At 38.3% G+C, this 27,390-nt stretch overlaps 1 protein-coding gene across 2 annotated transcripts; it reads right to left on the bottom strand.

Annotated features, from left to right (window-relative positions):
* Positions 1-53: 53 nt before the first annotated feature.
* On the bottom strand, positions 54-27,070 carry SELENOT (selenoprotein T). 2 transcript variants are annotated; one of them, XM_060011421.1, is made up of 6 exons: positions 26,813-27,070; positions 13,540-13,650; positions 12,630-12,756; positions 10,732-10,819; positions 8,508-8,661; positions 54-2,936 (listed from the first exon to the last, which is right to left on the bottom strand). In XM_060011421.1, the coding sequence occupies exons 1-5, from the start codon at positions 26,947-26,949 to the stop codon at positions 8,537-8,539; spliced, it is 588 nt and encodes a 195-aa protein (XP_059867404.1). In that variant the 5' UTR covers positions 26,950-27,070; the 3' UTR covers positions 54-2,936; positions 8,508-8,536. The 2 variants fall into 2 exon arrangements, with proteins under 2 accessions (XP_059867404.1, XP_059867403.1); XM_060011420.1 differs by lacking the exon at positions 54-2,936 and adding an exon at positions 7,215-7,952.
* Between the last annotated feature and the right edge of the window lie 320 nt (positions 27,071-27,390).

The following is a 27,390-nucleotide window of genomic DNA, read 5'->3' as shown; positions in this document are numbered from 1 at the left end:
CCTCTTTCACCCACCCCCTCCCAGACACTTCTCCTCTATGGTCCTTCCCTTACAGGAATTATCACAAAGACCCTGTGCCTCTGTGCTCTTTTCCATCTCTAAAATGCTCTTTGTTCCTCTGTGCCTTCCCAACCCCCCTCCCCCATCTATCAAAAATTCTATATTTAAGGGCTTAGAGCCACTGCCCCACCCTCTGCTTCTGTAGCCCGCTTTGTTAGGCTTCTTTTACGAGGTCTTATTATGTTGTGCTGTGTTTAACTAAACTGTAAGCTTGAATGCAGCAATTGTATTAGACGTCTTCACAACTGTTATCCTCCACGTTACCTGGCACAAAGAAACCTCTCAAAACATGCAGGGCTTCCCTTGTGGCGCAGTGGTTAAGAATCACCTGCCAATGCAGGGCACACAGGTTCGAGCCCTGGTCCGGGAAGATCCCACATGCCGCAGAGCAACTAAGCCCGTGCACCACAACAACTGAGCCTGCACTCTAGAGCCCACGAGACACAACTGCTGGAGCCCATGTGCCACAACTACTGAAGCCCGCACGCCTGAGCCTGTGCTCTGCCACGAGAAGCCACTGCAATGAGAAGCCCACGCACTGCAAGGAAGAGTAGCCCCCACTCACCACAACTGGAGAAAGCCCACACACAGCAACGAAGACCCAACACAGCCATAAATAAATAAATTTATATATATATATAAAAACATGCTTGTAAGAAGCTAAATGGAAACATTATTCTGAAGTTGGAATATTCCAAGAACACGACTGACTTTCAAGTTGTGGATCTGCTTGTCCCTCGGTACAGACTCCAAAGCTATTTTTCCCCCCTCAGTCAGCCTAAGGATAGGTGGAAGCCTGGAGAATTTAAACATAGGTTATTTTAATCGTTGGAAGCCACTGCTGGACTCTACCAGTCTGTAATGTTAATCATCTTTTACCATCCAACTCATTAATACAAATGTCTCAAGGGGAAAAAATATTCCTACACCAATGCCACTTTTTTTAAGTTATTTCAAAGTTGCTTCTGATCATGTAGCTTCACTTTCCCACACAAGTTTCAAGAGAATAGGAACTTCCCTAGGAAACACTGTGAAGTCTCTTCTTTATGTACCCTTCTGTGCTCTGCTCTGACCCACTACCAACCTCAAGCCCTCAAAGTTCTTCTCTCCTTTCCCTAATCAAAAACAGGATTTAATAAGAGCCATTTCTCTTTGTTGGCCTGTTACATTTGACGGTTCTTTCCCACAAATATATGTCACCTTCAGTTTAGCTTTTTATTTCATTACTGGAATGAAAGGCTTCCTCTGTTGAAGTAATTTGAAATTTAAATATGGAAAAACTACTCAGGGGGGCAAAGGAGACCCTTTGAAACCACATCAGGCCTCCTTAATAGCAAATTCTTTCAAGCCTGGCTAGAAAAGAGCCGCCCTCTCCCACCCCCCGGAGGCTGATCAGTTTTTCCACCCTCCTTCCCCTCCAGGTCCCAGCTAAAGGCTATGTATGGTTCCCAGGCTCCATTCCAGGACCCTCTCTGCATGATGTGTTGGTCCACTGGTCTCTGTCTCTCAGTCTTTTTCTTCTCCTTTCCCACCACCCTCCTCCAACTCTCCTAACCCAGAGTTCTCAACAGCTGCCCTACTAACATTTTGGACCAGATTATCCTTTGTTGTAGCAAGCTGTCTTGGACACTGTGGGATGTTTCACAACATCTCTGGCTCTACCAGCTACATGCCAGGAGCAACACACCCTACGCTCCCAGGAGTAACAGTCAAAAATGTCTCATCACCACGTAGAGAATGGACTTGAGGACACGGGGAGTAAGAAGGGTAAACCGGGACGAAGTGAGAGAGTAACACTGACATATATACACTACCGAATGTAAAACAGCTAGCTAGTGGGAAGCAGCTGCATAGCACAGAGTGATCAGCTCGATGCTTTGTGACCACCTAGAAGGGTGGGATAGGGAGGGTGGGAGGGGAGACACAAGAGGGAGGGGATATGGGGATATATGTATACGTATAGCTGAATCACTTTGTTATACAGCAGAAACTAACCCACCATTGTAAAGCAATTATACTCCAATAAAGATGTTTAAAAAATAATAATAAAGCAAATAAAACAGAGGCTTAAAAAAAAAGTCTCATCACCAGTGTCTAGAGGGTAAAACCCCCAGCTGCGAACCACTGCCTTAACCAAATCCATTCATTCATCCATCCATCCACTCATTCATAGGCAACATTTATAAAACCACCATTTTAGCCTTCCTCAAGACTTCCAGAGGCTTATGTTATCAGCATGTCTGTCGTTCCTTTACTCTAGACAGTATTTAGTTTTTTGGTATTGTAACTCTATTTAACACTTTAAAACTCACAGTTGTGCTTCTCACATTATCTTCCCACATGCATCTTCTGGATACAAATTTCCTGGAACACATCCTCTTCAGTTATTGTAATAAGTCCTAAGTGCAAAGCTTTAGTGCAGATTATATATAAACTTTATGTACATTTAAAGAAAATGGCTATAATGTAGATCACTCCATGTTTCCTAAGATGGTGTGTACAAACAAGCACACTCACACACCAACACCAAGAAAAATAAGCAATGGAGCAGGGATTACACAGTCTCAGGAGAAACGGTTTCCTGGAATATGAATTTTGCTTGAAGATTTAGGGAGTTATTAAAACAGAATTTTTATGTTAAAAGCAACATGAACAATTTGGAGCGAATTTCTTGCATGAATTTTAAAATAAGTATTTGGCAAAATTGTATTTTGTAAAGGATCACATCAAGCCGTAGTCCCAGGCAGACCTGTGCTTCAGCAAAAACGTTGAGAAGCCCTACTTCAGTGGAACTTGCCTTCTCTTCTTCTGGGGTACCCTGCACTGTGTCGCCTTTTATTTTCAGTTTAGTTGAAGTGAAAAATTCCACACCATAGCTAAAGTAAAAGTAAATAAACAGTTGTGAAGTGAAACTGAGATTAAATTTTTAAGTTTGCTTTGTTACTGGTCTCTTCTCTTCCCACCAGGAGTAATTTCTGACGAAGCTCTCTTTGCTTTTCTACTCCTTCCCCAAGCCCCACCAACAGTATAGGGTTTTGTTTTCCTTTCATTTTAGCATTGCCACAAGCTATAGAAATCAGGGCAAGATACTTAACTCCTAGTCTTTTCTTTAGAATTCTGAAGTAAATCTCAAAATCTTTTGTAACACCAAATTTCCATGGCTCTGAATAATATAGAATTTTACTAGCAGAATCACACTGATTAACTTACCTATTGTTTAAATACATCATATATTTTAATACCTTTAAAATAGTCTCATCATGAAAGCCTATGGACTATTAAAAGATGAAATGCAACCGCATTTTCTAATACATTAAAAAATATATATTTAGAAGGAAATGTCATCACTACACTTCCCTGCAAACAGACCTGCTCTTAGCAACTCAAGAATAAACAAGAACAGTAATTGTTTTTTCCTCTAGTAAGAGTTGCTAGTACACAAAGTCATGAGTATAGCCAGTGGCCCCAGGGAGTACTGGTAGCAACCTGCCTGCCAGGTTCTAACACTGTACTAACCAAGCCAAGCGACCCAGTGCTGGCTCCTGATAATTCCCAGATAGCTAAGCACTTGGTCTCAGCAGCTTATAACCACAAAGCCATAAACTTGTCTTAAACAGTTATGATCCTGAATAGGAAGGAGGTTGGGTGGAGGGAGTAAAGTCAATAATTAGAGAAAAGGAAGAACTAACATGACAAAATTATTCGTGGATATCAAGTGAGAAACAGAATCCAAAGATACGAATGTAACCCCAAGTTACACCAAAGTGCTCTCTAGGACTTTATCAATGTTCTCATTCCTCTCCCATCCTCCCCAGCCCCCCACACTCCTCTCCCCAATTATGGTGGAGGCTCATGGAGAAATGAGGCCAACTTTACCTTGGATTTTTCAGTTAAGTGAAAGTAAATCCTTTACTTTTGGGGGGCTTAATTAAGTTCAGATTGGATTTCCCCAGTGATATAAAGAATTCTATTATGGTTGCTAAAATAAAACTAAAAGTATGCATTTTCCCTACTGAGAACAGTAAAAATTTAAATAATTTGTTTGACGTGAAAATCAAGATCAGTTGTCATTATAAAGATTAATGCAGGCATATTGCCCACTTTGAGAAAACCTGGCAATTCAAATCAGTTATTTTATACTCAAAGATTTAACATTTCCTTTTAACATACCCACTCCAAAAGTTTTAACATACTAACCCAACAAAGGATAACAAATATGTTGCACTGATACAACAGATTAATTGGGACAATTAAGTCCTCAATTTGTTTTCTTGGACATAATCTCCCTCTCATCTCATTCTGTTTCTTCTTTTGGGTTCTCATTTTACTGAATTTCTTGTTGTTAAGTCATTCCATAAATGTGAAGCAAATATGCAAAATTTTCTTCTGTTCCACGACCTGTGTTTCCTTCCAGAGTGTCCTGGGTCTTTTGCACTCTGACCTGCGATGGTGCAGTGCTCCTCAGTGTGGACCTCAAACTGACAGCACCAGCATTATCTGGAAGCTGGGCTAAAGTGCAAATTATATGGACCCCTCTCAGACCAAATGAATCAGAATCTCTAGGGATGGGATCCAGTAATTTATCCTAATGATTCTTAGGCACACTAAACTTTTAAAACCACTACTGTTACACGTTTGCCTAGATATCATGTTGTTTCTTTTTATTTTGCTCACGCTTAACAAAGGCAACAGAAGACATTCTACAAGCCTTGACAAAGAATGGGTGACTTAACACTCTTCCCACTGTACATGAGACCAATTTCAATTTTTCTTCAAGATACAGTTCAGATCTGGGTCTAATTCTATTTGCTTTTTTAAGCCTAGGGAAAAGGAGCCTGGGACTGTGAGGGAAAAGGCTCAGCTGGATTTAAGAAAAGTATCTGAACTTTTGCTTTCTCTTCTGAGATTGTTAAACTGTCTATATCAGTCAAGAGAAGTCCTGATCTTATTTCTATCCAGATTTTGGGATGCTAGTATGACTTTTCTCAGCGATTCTGGAGGTTGGGGGTAAAGAAGATCAGTAATGTAAACTGCTCGTCTTTGCTCCACCCCAGCACAGAACACACCACAGAACTGTTGAAATTTCAGGTAACAATGAAGCACACGAAACTGGACCATAAGGCTCAAGAAGTAGTTTAAGGTCCCAGAGTGGTAATACTGGGAGTGCCAGACTGGGAGAGGGAGAGGGGGGTGTAGCACTGGTTGGGTTAAGAAACCATTAGAAAACATTACTTGATGACAACAATTTTTACAACATAAAATTTCCTAAATACAGTTATCATATCAAGTGCTCTAGCACAGATTCAGTTCCAGAAAGGAGGGGTTCCTTTCATATCAGCTTAATAAAAGTTTATTTTCACAATGCTTTAAAGCCCCCAGACTCTACAATTCCTGTTTCTCTCAAAAAAGATTTTTTAAAGTCTTAGTATGAAATATTAAATCATGCTTTAAAATTCTGTAGGCTATTTCTTTTTCATCTAAATTAGTTAAAATCATGACAATAAAATGCCAACCAATCAAGGTCCCCAGCTAATAACATTCAAAATAAGAATCATCATTAGGATCCTGTTATGTTTTGATAGTGGTAAAGGGTGATCAACTGCTGCCATTGATCTTAGTGCCGTTAAGTTAATAACGCATTTATATTCTGAAAGCATATGTGTCTTGCACACTTTGATGCTGAGGTATAAAGCCATGTTTTGCCAACATTTTTAAATTAATCTAACATGTAATCTCTTCCACAATAGCAACTATGGTAAAAACCCCAATAACAGTAGCCAACCTGCTGTCATGTTCTATGGTCTTGCAATTAACAGAGTACATAAACATTTATAAACTACACAACCACACCAATTTGTAAGCAACTATGTAATAAATTTTGAAATGTTAGGAATATAATAAAGCCACATTCTAAATACCTTTCTAACTTTCCGTTTTTTCATGTTTTTTTTCACATTCACACTTCCCACTAATTTTTTCACTAGACTACATTAAATCTTAGATTTAAATATGGCCAAACATAAAATAATATTGAAATGGGTGTGACCAAAATAGTTGAGTTTTATCAATGACCTAGCCACTTAAAGCTACTCTCCAAAGGATAAGTTATTCACCCAAGGCAAACATGGAAAAAATTAGAATTAAATCTTAAATTCTTCATGGTTGGCCTGTCAGATACATGGGAATATCCAAGACAAGTTTGGAAGGTCTAAATGTCAAAAGGTTAACTGTCACTGAAGAAAGACCCTACACACATTCAGCAGTGTGTTCAACTTGCAGAAGGAAGTTTGGGCTGGTACAAGGCAAGTTAACAAAGTTGTAAGCCCTAGTCAAAGACAACAAAATGTTATTACACCTGAATAACAATCTCTAAGTAACCTCTAGCTTAAATTGTATAGACTCTTGCTACTGTACGATCTAAGGTGAACAGTTCTGCAGCCTTAATTAAAAGGATAAGGCATTTAATCAATTTTCTGCAGTGAATTATTAGGCTAACTTCTTTTCAGCTAGAGACTACAGTATGTTCCACCTTGAGGCTGTCACAATCATAATTACCAGACATGCATTTCAACAAATATTCACTGACAAATGAAGTATAAGATTGTGCTAAGTGTTTGGTGGACTCAATATTGAATTATCTCATTATTTTTCCATAAATCCCTTTACTTCCACTAACAAATCTAGACCTACCACTTTTATTCCTACAGGGAAGATGAAGTATGTTACGACTGTTGCTATATGACTATTTTTCTACATTATGGTCCTATTTCTGCTAAATTACTCTTATAGTCTTTATCAATTTAAGCTTTAAAAAAAAAACTACCTTTTAGAACTCTGGAAAGATATTAAATTCACTGAATAAAAAACCTTTCAATTTTGTCCCTCAAATATAATAAAATTCTGATATGATGTTAGACAAGTTAAATTATTAGACAAGTGATCTCCATTTACCTAATATTAATGTTGTAAAGAGGTTCAACTAACCTTTCTTTAGTGAGGCAAGTTTCAATTATCCTAAAAATGGTAAATGACCTATTATTTGTGTGTGAATCTAAAGTGTGTCCCATAGGAAATTCTCTGTGAGTCAAAAACAAAACTTTGCAGACAACTGTTAAATATAATGTTAATAGGTACGCTGGGCAATAAACTCAAGCTTTTTATTTAACTTACATCTGCTTAGTTTTTTATTGAGTTAAGTATAAAGGCCCAGTTAATCAACTCATTAAATTGGTCAAGGCAGGACACTTGAACTACATTAACAGGATTTAAAAAGTGGTTGGTCTTTTAGTAGTTCTCTGGTAATCACACACGCACACACACACATACACAAATTGGTAGAGTACTCTGGATATAGGATTTCCCCCCTTAATCTTATATAATGTGCTGTTCACAATCCGCAGTATTTTGAAAACTATATAAATTGGACATGACCAAATTACAGATGTCTGATAAACTCTTATAAAGTATTTGGGAACTACAGCTCTAGTCCCAAAAGGATCAATTTTAAACTATAAAAAAAGGAAAATTCATATAAAATCACAACAGACTTAACAGACATCTTTGAAAAAAAAATCAAATTGCAACTCAATTTTCTACTTTTTCAAATATGACCGAGAAAAAAGAAGTGCAAGTAGTAATGTCTGCATTTTTTTAAAAAACTATTAACCGAGTGGACTTGGGGAAGAAAAAAAAAACTATACAGTATTATTGCACTCCACGAATGTGCAGAATTCCAAAATGTGCCAGCACTGAAAAACTGCCTTGCATTGAGGTTTTCCAAGAGGTACAACGAGCCTGCCAAGAAAGCATCTGGTCTGTACTAACAGCTTGCTGTCTTCAGTACAGGCCTTCATAATGTCAGTCACGCTGCTCTTGCAAAAATCCCTTAATGTCTGAAAGACACACAGAAAAAATATTTTGTTTCAAAATTCACTCTTGTAAAATCCACTCATTGATCAGAAAAGAACTGAGAACATCTCTGTTAAACAAAATTAACTAACTTTCACCTCTCTATGTTCACCCACATTTGCTTATAAATTTTCTATCTTGAGCATGTGAAAAGAATTTGCATAGTTTTAGGAACTAGTTATTCGAAGGTAAGGGGAGGGTATATATGTACAATATATGTACAGTATATGAATTCTGGCCATTAGAAGTTCACAAGTCAAAAAAATGATGTTACAGGCCCAATTATTAAGCCTTAAACATAAAATTAATAGTACAACCTTACTTTATTTTAGCAGATCCAAACTCTCTTGGTCATTTATAAATTTTAATGAAGAAGACAACCATCTGTTAAACCTTAAGTTGGAAACTCAATTGACAATATATGCAATATTTATTATTATATATATCTATATCTATTATGCTAATATATGAAATATCTTGCTGATTCATTACAATTAACTGATACTTATACATAGTTACTGTATTTTTAAACTACTTACAGATGAGTTTTCAGTGCTGATAGGTGGGGCTATGATCGATGGTGTGGGATTGAATCCATATGCACATTGAGCTTCATTTCATTGTCAAGAATTTGAACAAGCTGTTGCATGGATGGAAGGTGACCAGATTCCAGCTTAGACCACACAGGTACATCTATAAAAATAAATGGTACCACCCCTTCCACATTAAAGATGATTCTATAATAGACATTCATTCTATAAACATGTATTGTCTATGCACACAGCTGGAGATAGAATTCAGCTTCTTGCTTTCATGGAGTTTACATTCTAGTAGGGGAAATATAAAAAGAACTATATAAATAGCTACAAAATCACATTTGTACACTAAAAATCAAAACTAGAAGATGCTATGAGAGGGACATATGAGAGGCTGGGAAGGAGCCTTTGTACTTACTATCATTAAAAGAGAGAGATTATTAAAATTGGTAGATATTATTAAACGTGAAAGCTGAAATATAGAAGAGTGGTACAAGGGAGGCTGGAAAGGTTGGCAGGGATTAGATCAGGGATCAAGAAACTATAAAGTAAGCATTTTCAGCTCAAGAAGATGTATAGTCTGTCCCAGCTACTTAACATTCATTGTAGCCTGAAAGCAGATAAATGAATGGGCATGGCTGTGTTCCAATAAAACTTTATTTACCAAGCAGGTAGCAGAGGACATGGTCCACAGGGCTATGGTTTGCCCATGCCCAGGCTACATCATTCAGGGCCTTTTGTCCATGTTAAATGTTCTGGTCTTTATCTTGAGAACAAAATAAAGCCATTTAATAAACTTGAGGGAGTGAAGCAACAAGATGAAATGTGCATTAAAAAAATTTTCTTTTAAATGACTCAAGTATCGGAGCAGATGTCAGCAAATTTTTCTGTAAGAAGCCAGATAGTATATATTTTAGGCTTTACATACCAAGAGGCAAAATCAAGGATACTATATAGGTACTTATAAAACCAGGGAGATATATTTCCACAAATTTTTCAATGATGAAATCAAAACTCTAGGTATGAATACTGAAGTCTGAATGTCATATAATTTCCACATCACAAAGTATTTTTAATTTTTTTAGCCATTAAAAAATATAAGAGGGAATTCCCTGGCGGTCCAGTGGTTAGGACTTGGTGCTTTCACTGCTGGAGCCCAGGTTCAATCCCTGGTCGGGGAACTAAGATCAAGAAAGCTGCGTGGCTTGGCCAAAAAAAAAAAGTAAGAGCCACCAAGCAAGATGGATGTACCTAGAGATTATCGTACTAAGTGAAGTAAGCCAGACAGAGAAAGACAAATATCATATGATATCGCTTATATGTGGAATCTTAAAAAATAAAGACACAAATGAACTTATTTCCAAAACAGAAAGAGACTCACAGACACCGAAAACAAACTTATGGTTACCAAAGGGGAAAGGGGGGTGGGAAGAATAAATTAGGAGGCTGGGATTAACATATACATACTGCTTTCTATAAAATAAATAACCAACAAGGACCTACTATATACAGCACAGGGAACTATACTCAATATTATGTAATAACCTATAAGGAAAAAGAACCTGAAAAGAATCTGAATCACTGTGCTGTATACCTGAAACCTACATGACATTATAAATAAACTATATCTGAATTAAAAAAATTTTAATATAAAGAAATTTTAAAATTGTAAAGCCACTGTTAGCTCATAGGCCATATTTGCCAACCTCTGGTTTAGAGAATATGTTAGAGGATAGCAAGATAATTGTGGCTTGGATTAGGGTGGTTAGCAATGAAGATAAATAGAAGATTTTTGAAAACTGTAAAAAGTAGAATTGAGAAAAATTGGTAATCCATTAGATATGGAGAGTAAGGGAGAAATCCAGGATGTTATCCTAGGTTTCTGACATGGGCGACTGGGTAGAATGATAATGGTGCCCTTAAATAAGTGAGAAATGTCAGGGAAGGAGCAAACTGGAGTATAAAACAATTGCAGGAAGCTGAGGTAATCAACAGTTTGGGAGTAGGTAATGTTCAGGATTCCTGGCTATAACACCTAGAAGAGAGGTCTAGAGCTCTCCAGAGCTATACATTTAAGGGTCATCATATAGATGTTATTCTAAAGCCATGGGAGTAGGTGAGGACCATGTAAAGAGATAATTTAGCATATTATGAAAAATGGAAAAGCCTGATGCTTATTATAAATCATTTAACATTTATCACAGAATGCAAACTATTCAGAACCTACCATTCAAAGTTATCTCAAATGCACCTGTTGACATACACTGGTTCTCAATCATGTTGCTCAAGAAAAAGACCATCATACATGCATAGACCTAAAAGAAAATACAATTAAGTACAATAGGTAAACTCATTTTCAAATCAAAACAACATCACAAATTAAGTAAGCTTTTAAATAGTCTCACTTTTATTTGGAAATTGCTCTTTTTAAATCTACTTTAAGTTTCTATACAAAGTATTACTGCTACTCCATATATTCAGATAGTGTACACAGAAAATTGCAACATTAATTCACAGCTCTATACATTCTGAAGAAATTACGTTATTCCTAATGTAAAGATAAAATTTCTAGAAATCTCATAATAGCCTTAATAAGTTAAACAAAAGAATACCAGCATAAGAAGGGTTCATTTTAGAATTTTTATAATATAATGTATGAACTCACAAGAGACTAGTGATGCAACTAGTCAGCAACTCCCTGTATTCCGTGTTCCAAACAAATCATTTTAAGTCAAACTAAAAAAAAGTTGGTTAGAAAGCACTAGCATATTAAGTTACATTCATTCACCTTTTGAAGGCAAATCTATACTGTCCCAAAAGATCAGAGGCTCCTGTTGAACAGAAAAGTTTCAATTTAACAAAATCACCTAAAAGCAGGTTGTAGTGAGGATGTCAATTCACAGCCAGCTGTTTCAGAAAAATAAATCAAAATGCCTATAGCAGATGAGAAGGAGATTTCCCCTAACCCCACTTGAGCTAGGTGGGCTTTGATTTCACAGAAGTTATCCTAGCATTTGGGCACAAAGTCTACTTTCATGAGAACAATACACAAGTTAAGTGTCACGAAAGCTACAGCCTTCAAGTATCCTCTTCCACAGTAGACTGACCATGTTATAAGCCTAAAGAAGTAAAATGCACTAAAGACAATTTAGAATCAACGGAATGAACAAATACAGCACAAAACATTATCAGTAAGTACTTAATTTCTAATTCTTAATCCTATGTAAATCAATATTTTGTTAATAACAAAGTAGAGACACATCTGAATTAGAGGTAGCACCTGAGGATGTTTATGTTAAGAAGCCTTGCTGCGACTGGAAATAAGTGATTCCCTAAGAAGTAGAGCTATGTTAGGAGTTGGCTACAGGTAGTAGCCAACTACCTAGTTGGTAGGTAGCCTAGAACTAAAGGATAAGACCAGAGGACTCCAAAAGAGAATACTTATTAGAAGGAAACCTAAGTAATCTCATTCAAAGGAGAAATTATTCCCATTTCTCACAGCAGAAAGGTACACCCTCCAGAAAAGATGGTTTTAAGTAAAACAGATGAGAGATCTGGAAAGAGTATATGATGCAGCAAGACCCTACCAAAGAATAAAATAAACAGCACAAGATTCTTATGTATATGTATATTGATTGTTTCAGGTAATCTGCTTTAGGTTACCCATGAACAGAAAAGTCAAAGAACAAATAATAAAAACAGAATTTTGATAAGAATAAATTGGTGGAAATCCCATTTTTAACATGAATAAACCTATTAATACCCATATTAGTTGGTATAAAAGGCCTATATTATGTATATATTATGTTTTGCTGTATGATTTGGCCCAACTTGTATAATCAAAATCAAAATCAGGTATTAAATTATTTTGTGCCCAGGTTCTATTAAAGTAACACCTCTCTGTCCTTCAAATAATAAAAAGGTAATACTTAATCATTCTTAATGTATAAATATGGAGACTAAGGCTAAAGGAGGTTAAGTGCTTTGCCCAGAAATAAAAAGTGGTTTAAGTTGAAATAGCAAAAAGTACTTAAAAAAAAAAAAAAGAAAGAAAAAGAAGAATCCATTAAAATATCTCACTGACAACTAAGAACCTACAGCTACCAAAGCTATTACATTACATACCTTGTTTTCTTGGCCCCACTGCCAGATGCTAGGCGCTTGCATGCCAAAGAAAGCAAAAGGATCCTTGCCAACAATTATTAAGCCTATTAACACTAGCTTGAAGACTGACAGGAAAGATGCTATGTGTCTATTAAAAGAAAAGAAGGAAATTCATCAGAAGTTGCAATTTCTCATCTACTTCAAAATTTCTTTAACTCAAGTCTATGTGTATACACATTTTCTAAACACCAAATCTAAAAATTGCCAATTATACTAGGAAAAAACTAGTAACTAAATTTTATGGTGCAGTTTTAAAACAAAAATGTTTAACATCTTTTGAATCAATCAAAAATTAATTTATAAAACTATAGAGCACTGGCCTTTAAAAATACTATTTTAACAGTACAGAATTTTGTACCACTGACTTTCTATAAAAATGTAGGAGTTCTTGGGCTTCCCTGGTGGCGCAGTGGTTGAGAGTCTGCCTGCCAATGCAGGGGACACGGGTTCGTACCCCGGTCCGGGAAGATCCCACATGCCGCGGAGCAGCTGGGCCCGTGAGCCATGGCCGCTAAGCATGTGCGTCCGGAGCCTGTGCTCCGCAACGGGAGGGGCCACAACAGTGAGAGGCCCACATACCGCAAAAAAAAAAAAAAAAAATTGTAGGAGTTCTTGATCTACGGCCACAATAAAAATTACATAAGAAAACACATCTTTAGAAGGGCTGCCATCTCTGAAATGATCTTCCTCTATTCCTTGTTACAGAAAAATTCTTCCATATTTGGATCAAATAAACTTGCCATTTATAAAACTGTTCTCTGTAAATTATAACCAACTAAGAAATTATAATAACCAATTCACAAAAGTTTATTTACAAATGTAAAAGAATTCACTTAAAAAACTCGTTTATAAACTACAGAAATTTACTTACCTATATATTGGTTGAGGGAGGTAATTCTCTCCTTCAATGCGGATGTCCGGGTACCGCTGGCTAATAACCCGCATGTACTCCTCAAACACCCGCCTATAACCTCAGGAAACACTGCAGAAAAATGAAAGTGCTTCCAATTAAGTTGTTTAGAATATGACTAGATTTATTTTGTAGTTATACAAAGCCTAAAAATTATTACCAAGATTAAAAATGTTTCTCAAGAACAGTCACAAACTAATAATGACTGATGCTGGATACATGAACTTTTTTCATAGATTTCACATATTTAAGTTATCTTCCCTTCAAGTAAATCCTTCTATTAGAACATTAAACTTTATAGATCTGGGTTACTGTTGGAGAGGAACAAATACCTATTCAGAGAATCCGCCATATTCTGAGCTCTCAAATCATTTTGCCTTTTTTTTCTGTTGTTGTTGTTGGTATCAACAACTGTATAAACACTGAAATGAAAACAACTCTTATTTATCTGAAATAGGGACTTGCAACATTTGGGCACAGGAAGCTTAAAAAAATACCAAGGCACGAGACATGACACCCTGTTTCTTACTCCCACTCTACCCTTAACTAGGCAAACATGCCTGCTCAATCACAATAAAAGAAACTTGAAAAATTCTTAGAAAAAAAAATTCTTAGATCCTTTCTGACTCTAAGATTTGATTCTATTTTGCAAAGATTGGGAAGATACCTTTCAGCAATATGACAGTAATCTATGTCATTACTCCGGAAATTAAGTCAACAGCATCCCATCACCTTCATTAAAATCTCTGAAAAACTAGGCTATATGATATTTGTTGCCCCAGCAAGAAAAGGGAGATATGCCACCAGAATGAATATACAGGGGGAAAAAAGTACACTGAAAACTTTAGTAAGACATTGATGAAAGAAACTGAAGACACAAATAAATGAAAACATATCTCATGTTCGTGAATCAGAAGAATTTATATTTTTAAAATGTCTATACTACCCAAAGCAATTTACAGATTCAATGCAATCCATATCAAAATTGCAATGACATTATTCACAGAAATAGAACAAACAACCTAAAATGTGTATAAAACCAGAAAAGACCCCAAACAGCCAAAGCAATCTTGAGAAAGAAGAACAAAGCTGGAGGCACCATGCTTCCTTATTTCAAACTATATTACAAAGTTACAGTAATCAAAACAGTATGTATGGTAGTTGCATAAAGACAGAAACACAGATTAATTAGAAACCAGAAATAAACCCACACATACATGGTCAATTAATTTTTAACAAAGAAGCCAAGAATATACAATGGGAAAAGGATAGTCTCTTTAATAAATGGTGTTGGGAAAAGTGGACATGCAAAGAATGAAACTGGACCACCATCTTACACCACATACAGAAAGCAACCCAAAACAGTTTAAACAGTTGAACAGAAGACCCGAAACCATAAAACTCCTAGAAGAAAACATAGGGAGTAAGCTCCTTGACACTGGTCCTGACAATGATTTTTTTTTGGCCTTGACACCAAAAGCAAAGGCATCAAAAGCAAAAAATAAACAAGTGGGACTATGACAAACTAAAAAGCTTCTGCACATCAAAGGAAACCATCAACAAAATGAAATGAAGGGCAACCTACACAATGGGAGAAAATACTTGCAAATATAACCTCTGATAAGGGGTTACTATCTAAAACATATAAGAAACTCATACAACTCAATAGCCAAAAAATTAATAACCTAATTAAAAAATGGGAAAAGGCGGGGCTTCCCTGGTGGCGCAGTGGTTGAGAGTCCGCCTGCCGATGCAGGGGACGCGGGTTCGTGCCCCGGTCCGGGAAGATCCCACATGCCGCGGAGCGGCTGGGCCCAGTGAACCATGGCCGCTGAGTCTGCGCATCCGGAGCCTGTGCTCCGCAACAGGAGACGACACAACAGTGAGAGGCCCACGTACCGCAAAAAAAAAAAAAAGAGGAGATGCCACATGTCCACCTCCCAGAATCCTCCTCGCTGGAATCCATCTTGGCTGAGCAGTTGCACGCGCCACCAGGAAGGACCCTGAGTCAGAATGACTGGCCAGAGACAACCCAGAAACTAACCCATCACCATAAAACCCGAGACTGCGAGTCACGTGGCAGAGCAGTCCTCCTGGATTCCCTGACCCTCCTGCTCTGCGCCCAGGCGCCCCTTCCAAAATAAAAGTCTCTTGCTTTGTCAGCATGTGTGTCTCCTTGGACAATTCATTTCTAAGTGTTAGACAAGAGCCCACTCTCAGGAAGGGGTCCCCGTTCCTACAACACTTTTATTCTTTTCAATACATTTTAAAAAATTGAGATATAATTCACACACCATAAAATTCATGCTCGGTGCATTTTTATCATTTGTTAGAGAGACTGATAAAAAAAATATATTGTGTTCTATGCTAATTCAATGGCAAAACTGGATATGTCTCTTGTCTACTTTACTGCTTTCCTGTTTGTCTTATACTTTTACCTGTTGGTTGCAGACTGACTTCAGACATTAGAATAAACTCGATTAAAAAACCTAGGGATCTAAGAAAGAAAACCACCAACAGGATAAGCAGTAAGGGTGTGTTGGCCAATAAGAGCAGCAGGAAGATGACTGACAATAACACAATGAATTCTGGAAGTTTAGCCCCATCAGCAGAGATGGAGGCCAGGTCGAGAAGGTTACTGAGTGAAGAGTATGTTCAAAACTGAAGTTTTACATGTATCACATTCTATGCCTAAAAGCTACCAAACTGAAGCAGAGGTCAACCAAGTAGAAATCCACCTGAAAGGAACAGTATCAGAAAACATTGATCTATACTCCAGTTAAGAATTTTTAAAGGGAAGCGAGGAGGAAGAAGATAGGTTATGTCAGAACCAAACACAGTGGACTACCACGAGATTGTACTCACTTTTTCAATAAATATTGCCTGATGACAGGTACTGTTTTAGGCTCTAAAGATATATGGCAGCAAGCAAAACAGACAAAAATCTATGCCTTTCTGATGCTGGCAACATTCTAATGAAGAAGAGAGAGTAAGCTGTAACAGTCTAATGGAGAAGATACAGTTCACCAATTGATAATATCCGAAGTTGTTTCCCTTGTCTTGCTTGAGAAACAGGAACGAAAAAACAAAACACCCGAGGGACTATGGAAAAAGTGTCACAAATTGAAAGAGCAAAAACATCAAACAAAAGATTCAAAACGAGAACTGACACCCAAAAATATTCTGCAAGGAGCGGAAGAAAAGAATGATAAAAGAGGTAAGGAAGGACTGTAAGAAACCTCAAAATCAAAAGCAGAATTTAAAAAAATATTTTAAGGCCCTGAAGAAGAAAACTGATTGGTGGAAAACTGAATCAGTGTTAGAAGATGAATAAAAAAAAGTAGAGAAGATCTGAATAGTATCATCAATAAATGGAATCCACAGATACATCCGTTTTTTCCTATAGAAAACACCCTGAGAGACCACAGAATATTTACAACAATTGACCATCTATGTTAGGTCACAAAGAAAGCCTAATAAGTAGGTGGATGAAGAATGTCACCAACTATCAGTAAACAAAGGATGCTGCAACCATCAAGCCACTGCAGACACCCCCAGCTGTGCACCCTGAGGAGATTCAGGATGGAAAAAGACTCTTGCATCTTCCCATACACAGAAAAGCACTAAATTCATTAACTTGAGATGTCTGGTTTTCTTTAATGAACAGTAATCTTTTGATGTTCCGATAACCTGCAGTTTTTTTTTTTTAAACTTCTATACATTCTGGCTCCTCCCTTCTTCAGAATAGTTCCTCAGAGTTGAGAGGCTGTCTCCTGGGCCTAAGGCCTCAGTATGTCCGCAGAATAAAACATAACAGCAAATGTCACATTCTCTAATTACAGTGCAATAAACTAGAGAATTTTAAAAACCCAACCCACTTTAAGATCTTCTGGTAGGAATATTAACTAGTTTAATTACGTCAAAATTTTAAATGTGATACCCATTAACTTAATCATAATATTTTACTTCTATGGATTTAGTTTATGGAAATAATTGGACAAGCACACATGATATCTGAGGACAGTCATCTTAACAAAGTAATTTTATGAAAAATTAGGACCAACATTGTAAGGTCGGATCTTAACAAACGGCACCGCGAAACAGAGGAAAGCTTCAAGTGAGCTTTATTAGGGAGCGCTCCCGGGCGAGGTTCACTGGTTCACTGGTTCACTGGTTCACTGGTCTGAGAGAAAGGGGCCAGAGAAGTCGCACCCGGGCGAGGGTTGGGCAAGATTTTATAGGGGAAGAAGGGAAAGGGGTGTGGTGAATCTGGGAGGGCGCAGGGTATTCCTTATTTGGTGGTCTTTTCGGGTATCCTGGGGGGCCGTTAGTCCCGCCCCTCGAAAGGCGGGAAGGCTGGGCCGGGTGCAAAGTCCCCAGGTCAGTTCCTAGAACTGGGTGGTCCGGAATGTCTCCAGGGCAGTTTCTGGAACTGGGTGGTCCCTAGAATTTCAGTCTGATGCAACCTGTGAATCTGATTGTGTTCCCCTGCCTCGGGCCAGTTGGCATTACAAACATAAATATTAAAGAAACAGATTCAGTGGCTTAAATAAATTAAAGAATACCCATCTTATGGAGTACTGTGCCTGTTGATACAGAACAGTACCTGCCGATATGAAAAGATAAGTGATGAGGGGAAGGCAAATTTCAAAAAAAGCATACAACTATAAACTCACTAATATAAAATTATATAGCATTATGTTTCTGCGCGAAGAGTCGGCTTGAAGGAGGTTCTTCAAAATGTTATTAAAGAGTTACAAGGATATTTCACTTTCTTCCATATACTTTTTTTAAAATTATTTTTACAGTTAACATGTTATTTTCACAGTGAAACCGAGAAGGACCCTGTGGGGCTCCAGGGCATGGAAGACTTTTTGTCCCCCATTTCTTATAGGCAAGACTCCAGCCTCCATGAACAGTTGCTAATCAAGGGAGGAGCAGCCAAGAAACCACCTGAGGGAAGATTAAAGGGACCAGCGAAGCTCATCAAGATTAAGAGACCCTGCACACACCCTAACCTTGTCTGCGACCCCACCCTTGAATTATTGCTGTAAGACTCCTCCTCAAATCCTCCTGGGTTGGGACACATAGCTTTTCAAGGCAGGAGCCCGCTGTGTTCCCCTTTGCCTGGCAAAGCAATAAAGCTATCCTTTTCTACTTCACCCAAAACTTTGTCTCCGAGATTCAATTCCGCACCAGTGTACAAAGAAGCTGAGCTTTCGGCATCAAGAGCCAGAGAGCTATTTTCACTTTTTTAAGCTGAAAGTCAATAAGTAAAGCTTTCAAAGGTTTATTTACTGCAAGTCTTATTACAACATTAAAGACAATACAAATAATAAGTTACGATAATGAGCACTTGATAAATGGTAGTAGCAGGTACACTGTGCTAGGTGTTTTTAACTGATTAGCTTACTCCAGCTCTCCTCATTTCCTGTCTCCTCCTCCCCCTCTATGCTGAGTCAGGCTTCATTTGCAAGTGTTCTTCTTTTAGCTAGTAAAGCTCATTCTCTGTATCTCCTGGTGGAGTTCCCCATACCCTTGCAAAATTTCATTTCCTCCTCTGCAAAGCCTCCCAACTCTCCCTGAATAAGTAATACTTCTTCTCTCTGGGTTTTTAAGACTTCTTTTAGAACACTCAGAACAGAGTGGTTTACTGTTATATTGTTTACATGTCTGTCTCTCCCACCAGACAACTGGTCTTCAAATGTTACTGTGAAGAACAAATTTGTATTTTCCTAAAAATTGGACAAAACAGGAAAACAAGTGGCATGAAAAAGGGGACATTAAAAACAAGGGCCTCGGCTTCCCTGGTGGTGCAGTAGTTGAGAGTCCGCCTGCGTCCGTGCCCGGTCCGGGAAGATCCCACATGCCGCGGAGCGGCTGGGGACCCATGGCCGCTGAGCCTGTGCGTCCGCAGCCTCAACAGGAGAGGCCCGCATACCACAAAAATAAAACAAAAAAACAAGGGCCTGATAACACAACACTGTAAATCAACTATACTCCAATAAAAATTAAAACAAACAAAACAAAACAAGGGCTTGATTATGAGCACTTCGTGCTAAAATCTGTGACCAAGATTTCTTCCTTATCACTCCCAAGCTACACCCCAATCAAGATAAAGTATGTGAAAACATGATTTTCCTTTTTGAAAAGCAGGGACGGTGACAAAAATCAAATGAACCAGAGGACTCCAACTACACTCTTAAGTGACAAAGATGGAAATGAATCATACATGCATGCTTTTACTTTTTTCCTTCAAGCTTCTTTACAGTACCTAATAATAGAATATTAGAGGTAACTGGAATGCAACCAACACCCTTATTTTACAGATGAACAAGTTGAGAGCTAGAGATTAAATATTTCCCCAAAGTCATTCAGAAGATAAAAGGCAGATGGAGTTAAGAACTAGGCCTCCAAACTGCTAGTCCAGTAAATGCTCACCTTCCCAGTACCTATACCATTCAAAATCTACGAGGTTATTTATGAGATTTCCGAATAATATATTAAATTTGATCTCTACCACTTACGTTAATGGCAAACTGTAAGGAAACAATGTTCCCATTTTCTGTAAGAGAAGATAAAACCTTAAACCATTCATATTTTACTTACATCTAAAAGCTTTGAACTAAGGTACTTCATTCATTATTAAGAAGAAACAACTATTTTGTGCACGGTATTCAGTTAACTCCTGAGCTATTTATTGCTTAAAATGGTAAAAAAAAAAAAACCAAAACAAAACAAAACAGGGCTTCCCTGGTGGCGCAGTGGTTGAGAGTCCGCCTGCCGATGCAGGGGACGCGGGTTCGTGCCCCGGTCCGGGAAGATCCCACATGCCATGCCGTGGAGTGGCTGGGCCCGTGAGCCATGGCCGCTGAGCCTGCGCGTCCGGAGCCTGTGCTCCGCAGCGGGAGAGGCCACAACAGTGAGAGGCCGCGTACCGCAAAAAACAAACAAACAAAATTGGTGACTAAATTCTATGTAACTTTAAAAATCTAACATAGTGGCAGGTGCAGCAGCCACCATTTTATTTGTTCTCTAGAGCACTCTGTACTACTCTACAATCTGAATCAACTCCTTATCTTATTACTCCTTTACTTCACTGTTTCCAAGTAGTACATTCTTCCTATTTAGCATCTTTTTAAAAACCAAGATTTATCTTATAACCATTAGTGTGTCACAGTTTAAATGGCCACAGTTTTTTCCTTCTGAGTGGTATACAGAATAATGGTGTATCTTACAACCTATCATATTGTAGGTTTGGAGATATATAATAACTGTTATTTAAATTTTTAGTTTCAGTTACTGTGACTATTTTGGGGAGATGAAAATTTCTTCGTAGGATTTTCCCCTGGCTACTGTGTTTTTAGTTTTAAAAACTCAGCAACAAAGCAAAACAAACTTATGGTTACCAAACAGGATAGGGGTGGGGGGAATAAATTAAGAGTTTAGGATTAACATATACACACTACTATATATAAAACAGGTAAACAACAGGGACCTACTATATAGCACAGGAAACTACACTTAACATCTTGTAATAACCTATAATGGAAATGAATCTGAAAAAATATATATATACTATATATACTTACATATATCTATAAGTAAAAATATATACTGTATATATATCTATAACAAGCGCTTTGCCGTACACTTGAAATTAACACAACATTGTAACCTATGCAAATTTTTTTTTAATTCAGGATTCATCCCCTTCAGTCCCCCCCACCCCCCGCCCTGCAAAAAAAACCATAAAAATTGTCTTCTTTATCACTACAGTGAATGGCACAGCATCGCTCCAGAACTCAGGAGTCACCGTGACACCTCTCATTGCATGCCACCTCTCCGGCCCCTCAAATAATGTAATCACCAAGAACTGCTAAATTTATCTGCAAAAAAATCTCTTAAACCTGTCCCTTTACTCCTACCACCACCCTTCTATTTCAAGCTCCATTGTCTCTTGCCTGGGCAACTCCAAGAGTCCCCTAAAATGGTCTCCCCACATCTGTTTTTGTGTTCTTTGCAATGTCTTTTCCACAATACTTACTGGTTTTTCCTTAACATAGCCATCCAGACCTTCCAGGGTCTGTGCTACCTTCTCTTTGGTCTTTAAGGTCAGCAGCCTTGGCCTCAAGAAATTATGTTCCCTTCTTGGATTGGAAGAATCAATATTGTGAAAATGACTATACTACCCAAAGCAACCTACAGATTCAATGAAATCCCTATCAAATTACTAACGGAATTTTTTACAGAACTAGAACAAAAAGTCTTAAAATTTGTACGGAGACACAAAAGACCCCAAATAGCCAAAGCAGTCATGAGGGAAAAATACGGAGCTGTAGGAATCAGGCTCCCTGACTTCAGAGTATACTACAAAGATACAGTAATCAAGACAATATGGTACTGGCACAAAAACAGAAATATAGATCAATGGAACAGGATAGAAAGCCCAGAGATAAACCCACATGGTCAACTAATCTATGACAAAGGAGGTAAGGATATACAGTGGAGAAAAGACAGTCTCTTGGTGCTGGGCAAACTGGACAGCTACATGTGAAAGAATGAAGTTAGAACACTCCCTAACACCACACACAAAAATAAACTCAAAATGGATTAGAGACCTAAATGTAAGACTGGACACTATAAACCTCTTAGAGGAAAACATAGGAAGAACACCCTTCAACATAAATCACAGCAAGATCTTTTTTGATCCACCTCCTAGAGTAATGGAAATAAAAACAAAAATAAACAAATGGGACCTAATGAAACAAAAGCTTTTGCCAAGCAAAAGAAACTACAAACAAGACGAAAAGACAACCCTCAGAATGGGAGAAAATATTTGCAAACAAATCAACGGACAAAGGATTAATCTCCAAAATACATGAACAGCTGATGCAGTTCAATATTAAAAAAACAAACAACCCAATCCAAAAATGGGCAGAAGACCTAAATAGACATGTCTCCAAAGAAGACATACAGATGGCCAAGAAGCACATGAAAAGCTGCTCAACATCACTAATTATTAAAGAAATGAAAATCAAAACTACAGTGAGGTATCACCTCACACCAGTTAGAATGGGCATCATCAGAAAATTTACAAACAACAAATGCTGGAGAGGGTGTGGAGAAAAGGGAACCCTCTTGCACTGTTGGTGGGAATGTAAATTGATACAGCCACTATGGAGAACAGTATGGAGGTTCCTTAAAAACTAAAAATAGAATTACCATATGACCCAGCAATCCCACTGCTGGGCATATACCCAGAGAAAACCATAATTCAAAAAGACACATGCACCCCAATGTTCACTGCAGCACTATTTACAATATCCAGGTCATGGAAGCAACCTAAATGCCCATCGACAGATGAATGAATAAAGAAGATGTGATACATATATACAATGGAATATTACTCAGCCATAAAAGGGAACAAAATTGGGTCACTTGTAGAGACATGGATGGATCTAGAGACTGTCATACAGAGTGAAGTCAGTCAGAAAGAGAAAAACAAATATCGTATTAATGCATATATGTGGAACCCAGAAAAATAGTACAGATGAACCAGTGTGCAGGGCTGAAACAGAGACACAGATGTAGAGAACAAACATATGGACACCAACGGGGGAAAGTGGCCGGGGGGTGGGGGTGGTGGTGTGATGAATTGGGAGATTGGGATTGACATGTATACACTAATATGTATAAAATGGATAACTAATAAGAACCTGCTGTATAAAAAAATAAAATTCAGAAAAAAAAGTACAATTGATATAATAGCAAAAAAAAAAAAATTATGTTCTCTCCTACTGTAAGGTCACTGAACGTGCTATTTCCATTGCCCAACAGTGCTCTCTAAATACATTTTATCCTTCAAGCCTCAGTTCAAAGTTCATTTTCTCATGGAAACCTTCCCTGACCCTGTGACTAGGTCTCTTTCATATCATTACTTTCCTACAGCAATTAACACAACTGTAATTTTATGTGTTGTCCATGGATTAACGACTGCCTTCTACTCTTGCCTTTAACATCTATGAGAGCACTGAATGGAATTCCCAGCACCAAGCAAAGCACCTTCACACAGTCGGTGCACAAATATTTGTTAAATATACAAATGTTGTCTAAGTAACTAACATGATCTCTATAACTCCCAATTTCTCAGATTTCTTCAATTCAGCATTTTACTAATCTTGATCAGTATCAACACCCAAATCAGACTTATGTCTTTATTTTCTTGCCTCCATACCATCAAAGCAAAGGCTAAGTTGGTATGTTCTTCTAGTAGTTGCTTCATTTACCTCTTAAAACTCCATTTAGAAGTTGGTTGTCCTAAAATTATAGCAGTGGATTCTTAAATTAACAAAAACTGGAAAATTCTCCTGTATTCTGCTTATGTTTTGATATATTAACTTTAACCCACTATTCTTAGTAAATCAACTGTCAAATGTTCAAATAAGTGTTAACCATAAAGAGCTGTAGATAGTAATCTCTTTAAACTCCAGCAACTGATAAAATGCTGTAAATCTGATGACATGTTAATTCACATGTATGGGAGGAAAAAAGCATGCATACAAACATGCCAAACAGTACCTGTCAGAATACATTTACACAAAAAAAATCACAAGAAAGGAAAATGTGACGAGGGAACTTTAAGCTCTCATTAGAGAACTTCCTTTTTTATGTTTAATACTTAAACGTCCAAATAAGCAGTACAAATTTTTTCCCCAAATATGCAATCAATGTCATCAAACTTATCTAATTCAATTGCTCAATCAACGGATGTAATAAATCAAACACTCAGGTACATAAAGTAAGTCTGTGCTTCTCTGTAGGCTTCCAGAGGAGCCACATTTGTCTTGTTCACCAAGGTATCTTTAGCCCTTGGCACAAGCAGGTACTGAATGAGGATTTACTGAGAAAATACATCAACACAAAATAGGAAGGTTTGTTTTAAGCTATTTTGCACGCTTGATCTCTCTCCCTTCAACTCCATTTATGTGTTGGGTTATTTTTTTCTATTAGCAATTATAAAAGTGCCACAATTAACAGATGATATATTGAGCTAAAGTTAAAGAAAGAGTACTCATAATAAATATAAAATAATAAGGGACAAAAGCAATGGAAAGGAAGGTAAAAACTGTTTTCTCCTTTGTTAACACTGGTAATTAATGAAAAGTTGCATTTTATAGCACTCCGATTTCAAATGGAATTAAAAGAATTTTCACATATTTACCCTCAATTGTCTTCGCTTCCTCTCCCTTCCCAAACAAACTTGCAAATAAATGCCCAAGAAACTCTACCAAAATCAGAAACCAAATATTCACTTTCCTATATACACATTAATCTCTGGGGGAAAAAGTAACAAACAAGCTAAATTTACCTGTAATGGTTATGGCATAGGGCATATTAATAGTTATTTCCCATATACAGATTAAAAAACAAAAGGGAAGGATTTTTGTATGTAACATGCTCAAGATGACTGCAAAAGAAAATACTTAACAGACTTTTGTAATTCTCTACTTAAAGAAAAAAAGGAAAGGAAACAAAAATTAAGTATCAAAAGTTTAACTGAAGTACTTAGACTTTTTTAAAAGTTTAATTTGAAGGACTAAATGCCGTTCCCCCTACATTTGTTTACACATTTTCAAAACTTTATAAGGTACATTTGTTAAATTATTGTGACAAGTATTCCAATACAAGCAACTGTAAAAGAAGAGTATTTTGGAAAAGCCCAAGTGAAACCAAGACATACAAAATAGAAAAATTACATAACTTGGAAAATGCAGTCTTTTTTTTAACTACTTAAATCCGAAGTATCACACTTAATCCTTAACAATATTTATAAGTTAGTAAGACGACTGCCACTTTCTAATGAAAAAAAAATAAATATGGAGAAAAAAGTCAGAATAATCAAGCCATAACTCCCCCTTACAGTATCATATATGAAAGATGATATGATGATATATGCCAAGCACACAGTAAACACTACAGAGAGCTTTTTTTTAATCAGAAGGAAGTTGCAAGGTTTTTAGTTTTCACTCCAAAAATAAAGACTTACCATCTTATTTTCTGACTCTCTTTAAACAGCACTTAAATTGATTTAATATTAAAGATTTGCTTAGTCTTTAAAGTTAAAGCAAAAAAACTAGGTGGGTAAGTAGAAAATCTAAACTTTAGTACACTTATATTAATACATGAAGTTTGAAAAAGCTGATTTTAAATGCATTATGGGCAACACCAATGTTCCAAAGTATCAGGACTCTGAAGACTTACTAATCCAACCATCCTATGCTGAAAAAACGTCACCTTTTGAGATACGGGATTCTAATTTCCACAACTTTACAATTTTGTTTGTTTTTAATCTGAGCCTTTCAAACCTTCCCCGACACCACTTACCTTATCACATGCATTACTGCTCTGCTTCTAATACTTAACTAGGTAACAACAAAATCACTTACAGAACATTGTCGAAAAATGCCGGGTGTGGGGGGAAAAGGGTTGTTTTTTTTCTATTTCTCTGAATGCTCAAGAGATTTAAAAGGCAGAACTCACGGGAGTAAGGGGAGTGGGGGAGAAGATGCAGTTGTCTGGGAGCGAAAGGTTGTCAGAAGAGCAACGTGCTCCTTTACAAAAACACTTTAGAAATTGCAAACGGAGAATCAGCCTCCCCGTCCAAGCTTATCAGCTGTCAAAATCCCTACGCTCTCACCCAACAGTCACCCCGGCGGATCCTGGAGAAAAAGGCGTCTGTCCCTCGCGGGTCTCCTTCAACGACCCGAGGTGACCTTCGCCTAGCGGGGCAGCGAGGCCGCCTGGCGTACCCCGCGGAAGCCGAGAGGAAGTTAACCGGAAAACAAATGCTGGAGCTCCTCCGCCGACCCTGCGCCGACTCATGCCCACCTCCGCAGGCAGCCGGGTGGCCATGGCGTGACGCCACCGACCCGTCCTCCGCACTGACAAGTGTCCCCGCGTCTTCGCCTTTCAGTATTTAACCTTCTCGTGCCCTCCTTCCCCATTCCCGCCATTATAGGAACCAAAAAAGAAGTGAGCGGTTGTGTCTGGAGGCAAAGAAGGCGGCCTGGCCATCCCCGGGAAGAGCCCCGGAGAAGGCAGGCAGCGGAAGGCTGCTGGCACCGTTCTTCCGGGACAGGGAAGGTTCAGCTCTCTAGGCCGCGAAGCCGCGGCCTCGAGTAGTGAGAGGCGCCGAGCGAAGGCGCGGCGGGGCGCCGGCGCACATACTCACCAAATCTGGAACTTGAGCAGCGGCCCCGTGGCGTACTGCATCTTTAATCTCTTGCCAGGCACGCCACCCAGGTTGGCCGAGGCATCGCTCCGGACCACCGCTGACGCCGCCACCAGGAGAAGTAGCAGAAGCCTCATCTTAAACGAGCAAACCACTTCGGCCGCCCTCAGACTCAGACTGCAGCCGGCCCAAGGTAGAGCCGGAGCCGCGAGCTGCTTTCCACCGCGCAGGCGCGATCCGCCAAGGTCGTGAGGGAAGCTGGAATGCGCCTGCGTATCCCGGCCCCTGCGCGCGCTCTGGGAGGGAGAGCTGACCTGTTTCACGGTCCTGACCCACCATCTTGGATGTGCGCGGAGACTCTTGGGATGGAGTGAGATAGGTAGAGAACAAGCAGTAGCTGATGGGATAGTAGAGGAGCCTGCTAATTAAAGCTTCTGGCACACCTGGGTTCTACATACAATTTCACGTAGTTCAGACTTTTATCTCCCCGAGACACTTAGGAACACCTGTTTAACAGCCTTGATTCAGGTGTGGGAGATAAAAGAGAAAGCCCCCGCCTTCCAAACCGGAATGCTTCA

Source organism: Delphinus delphis, chromosome 4 (assembly GCF_949987515.2).
Source record: "Delphinus delphis chromosome 4, mDelDel1.2, whole genome shotgun sequence".
Classification (NCBI taxonomy): Eukaryota; Metazoa; Chordata; class Mammalia; order Artiodactyla; family Delphinidae; genus Delphinus; species Delphinus delphis.
This window is presented reverse-complemented; position numbering and strand designations above follow the sequence as displayed.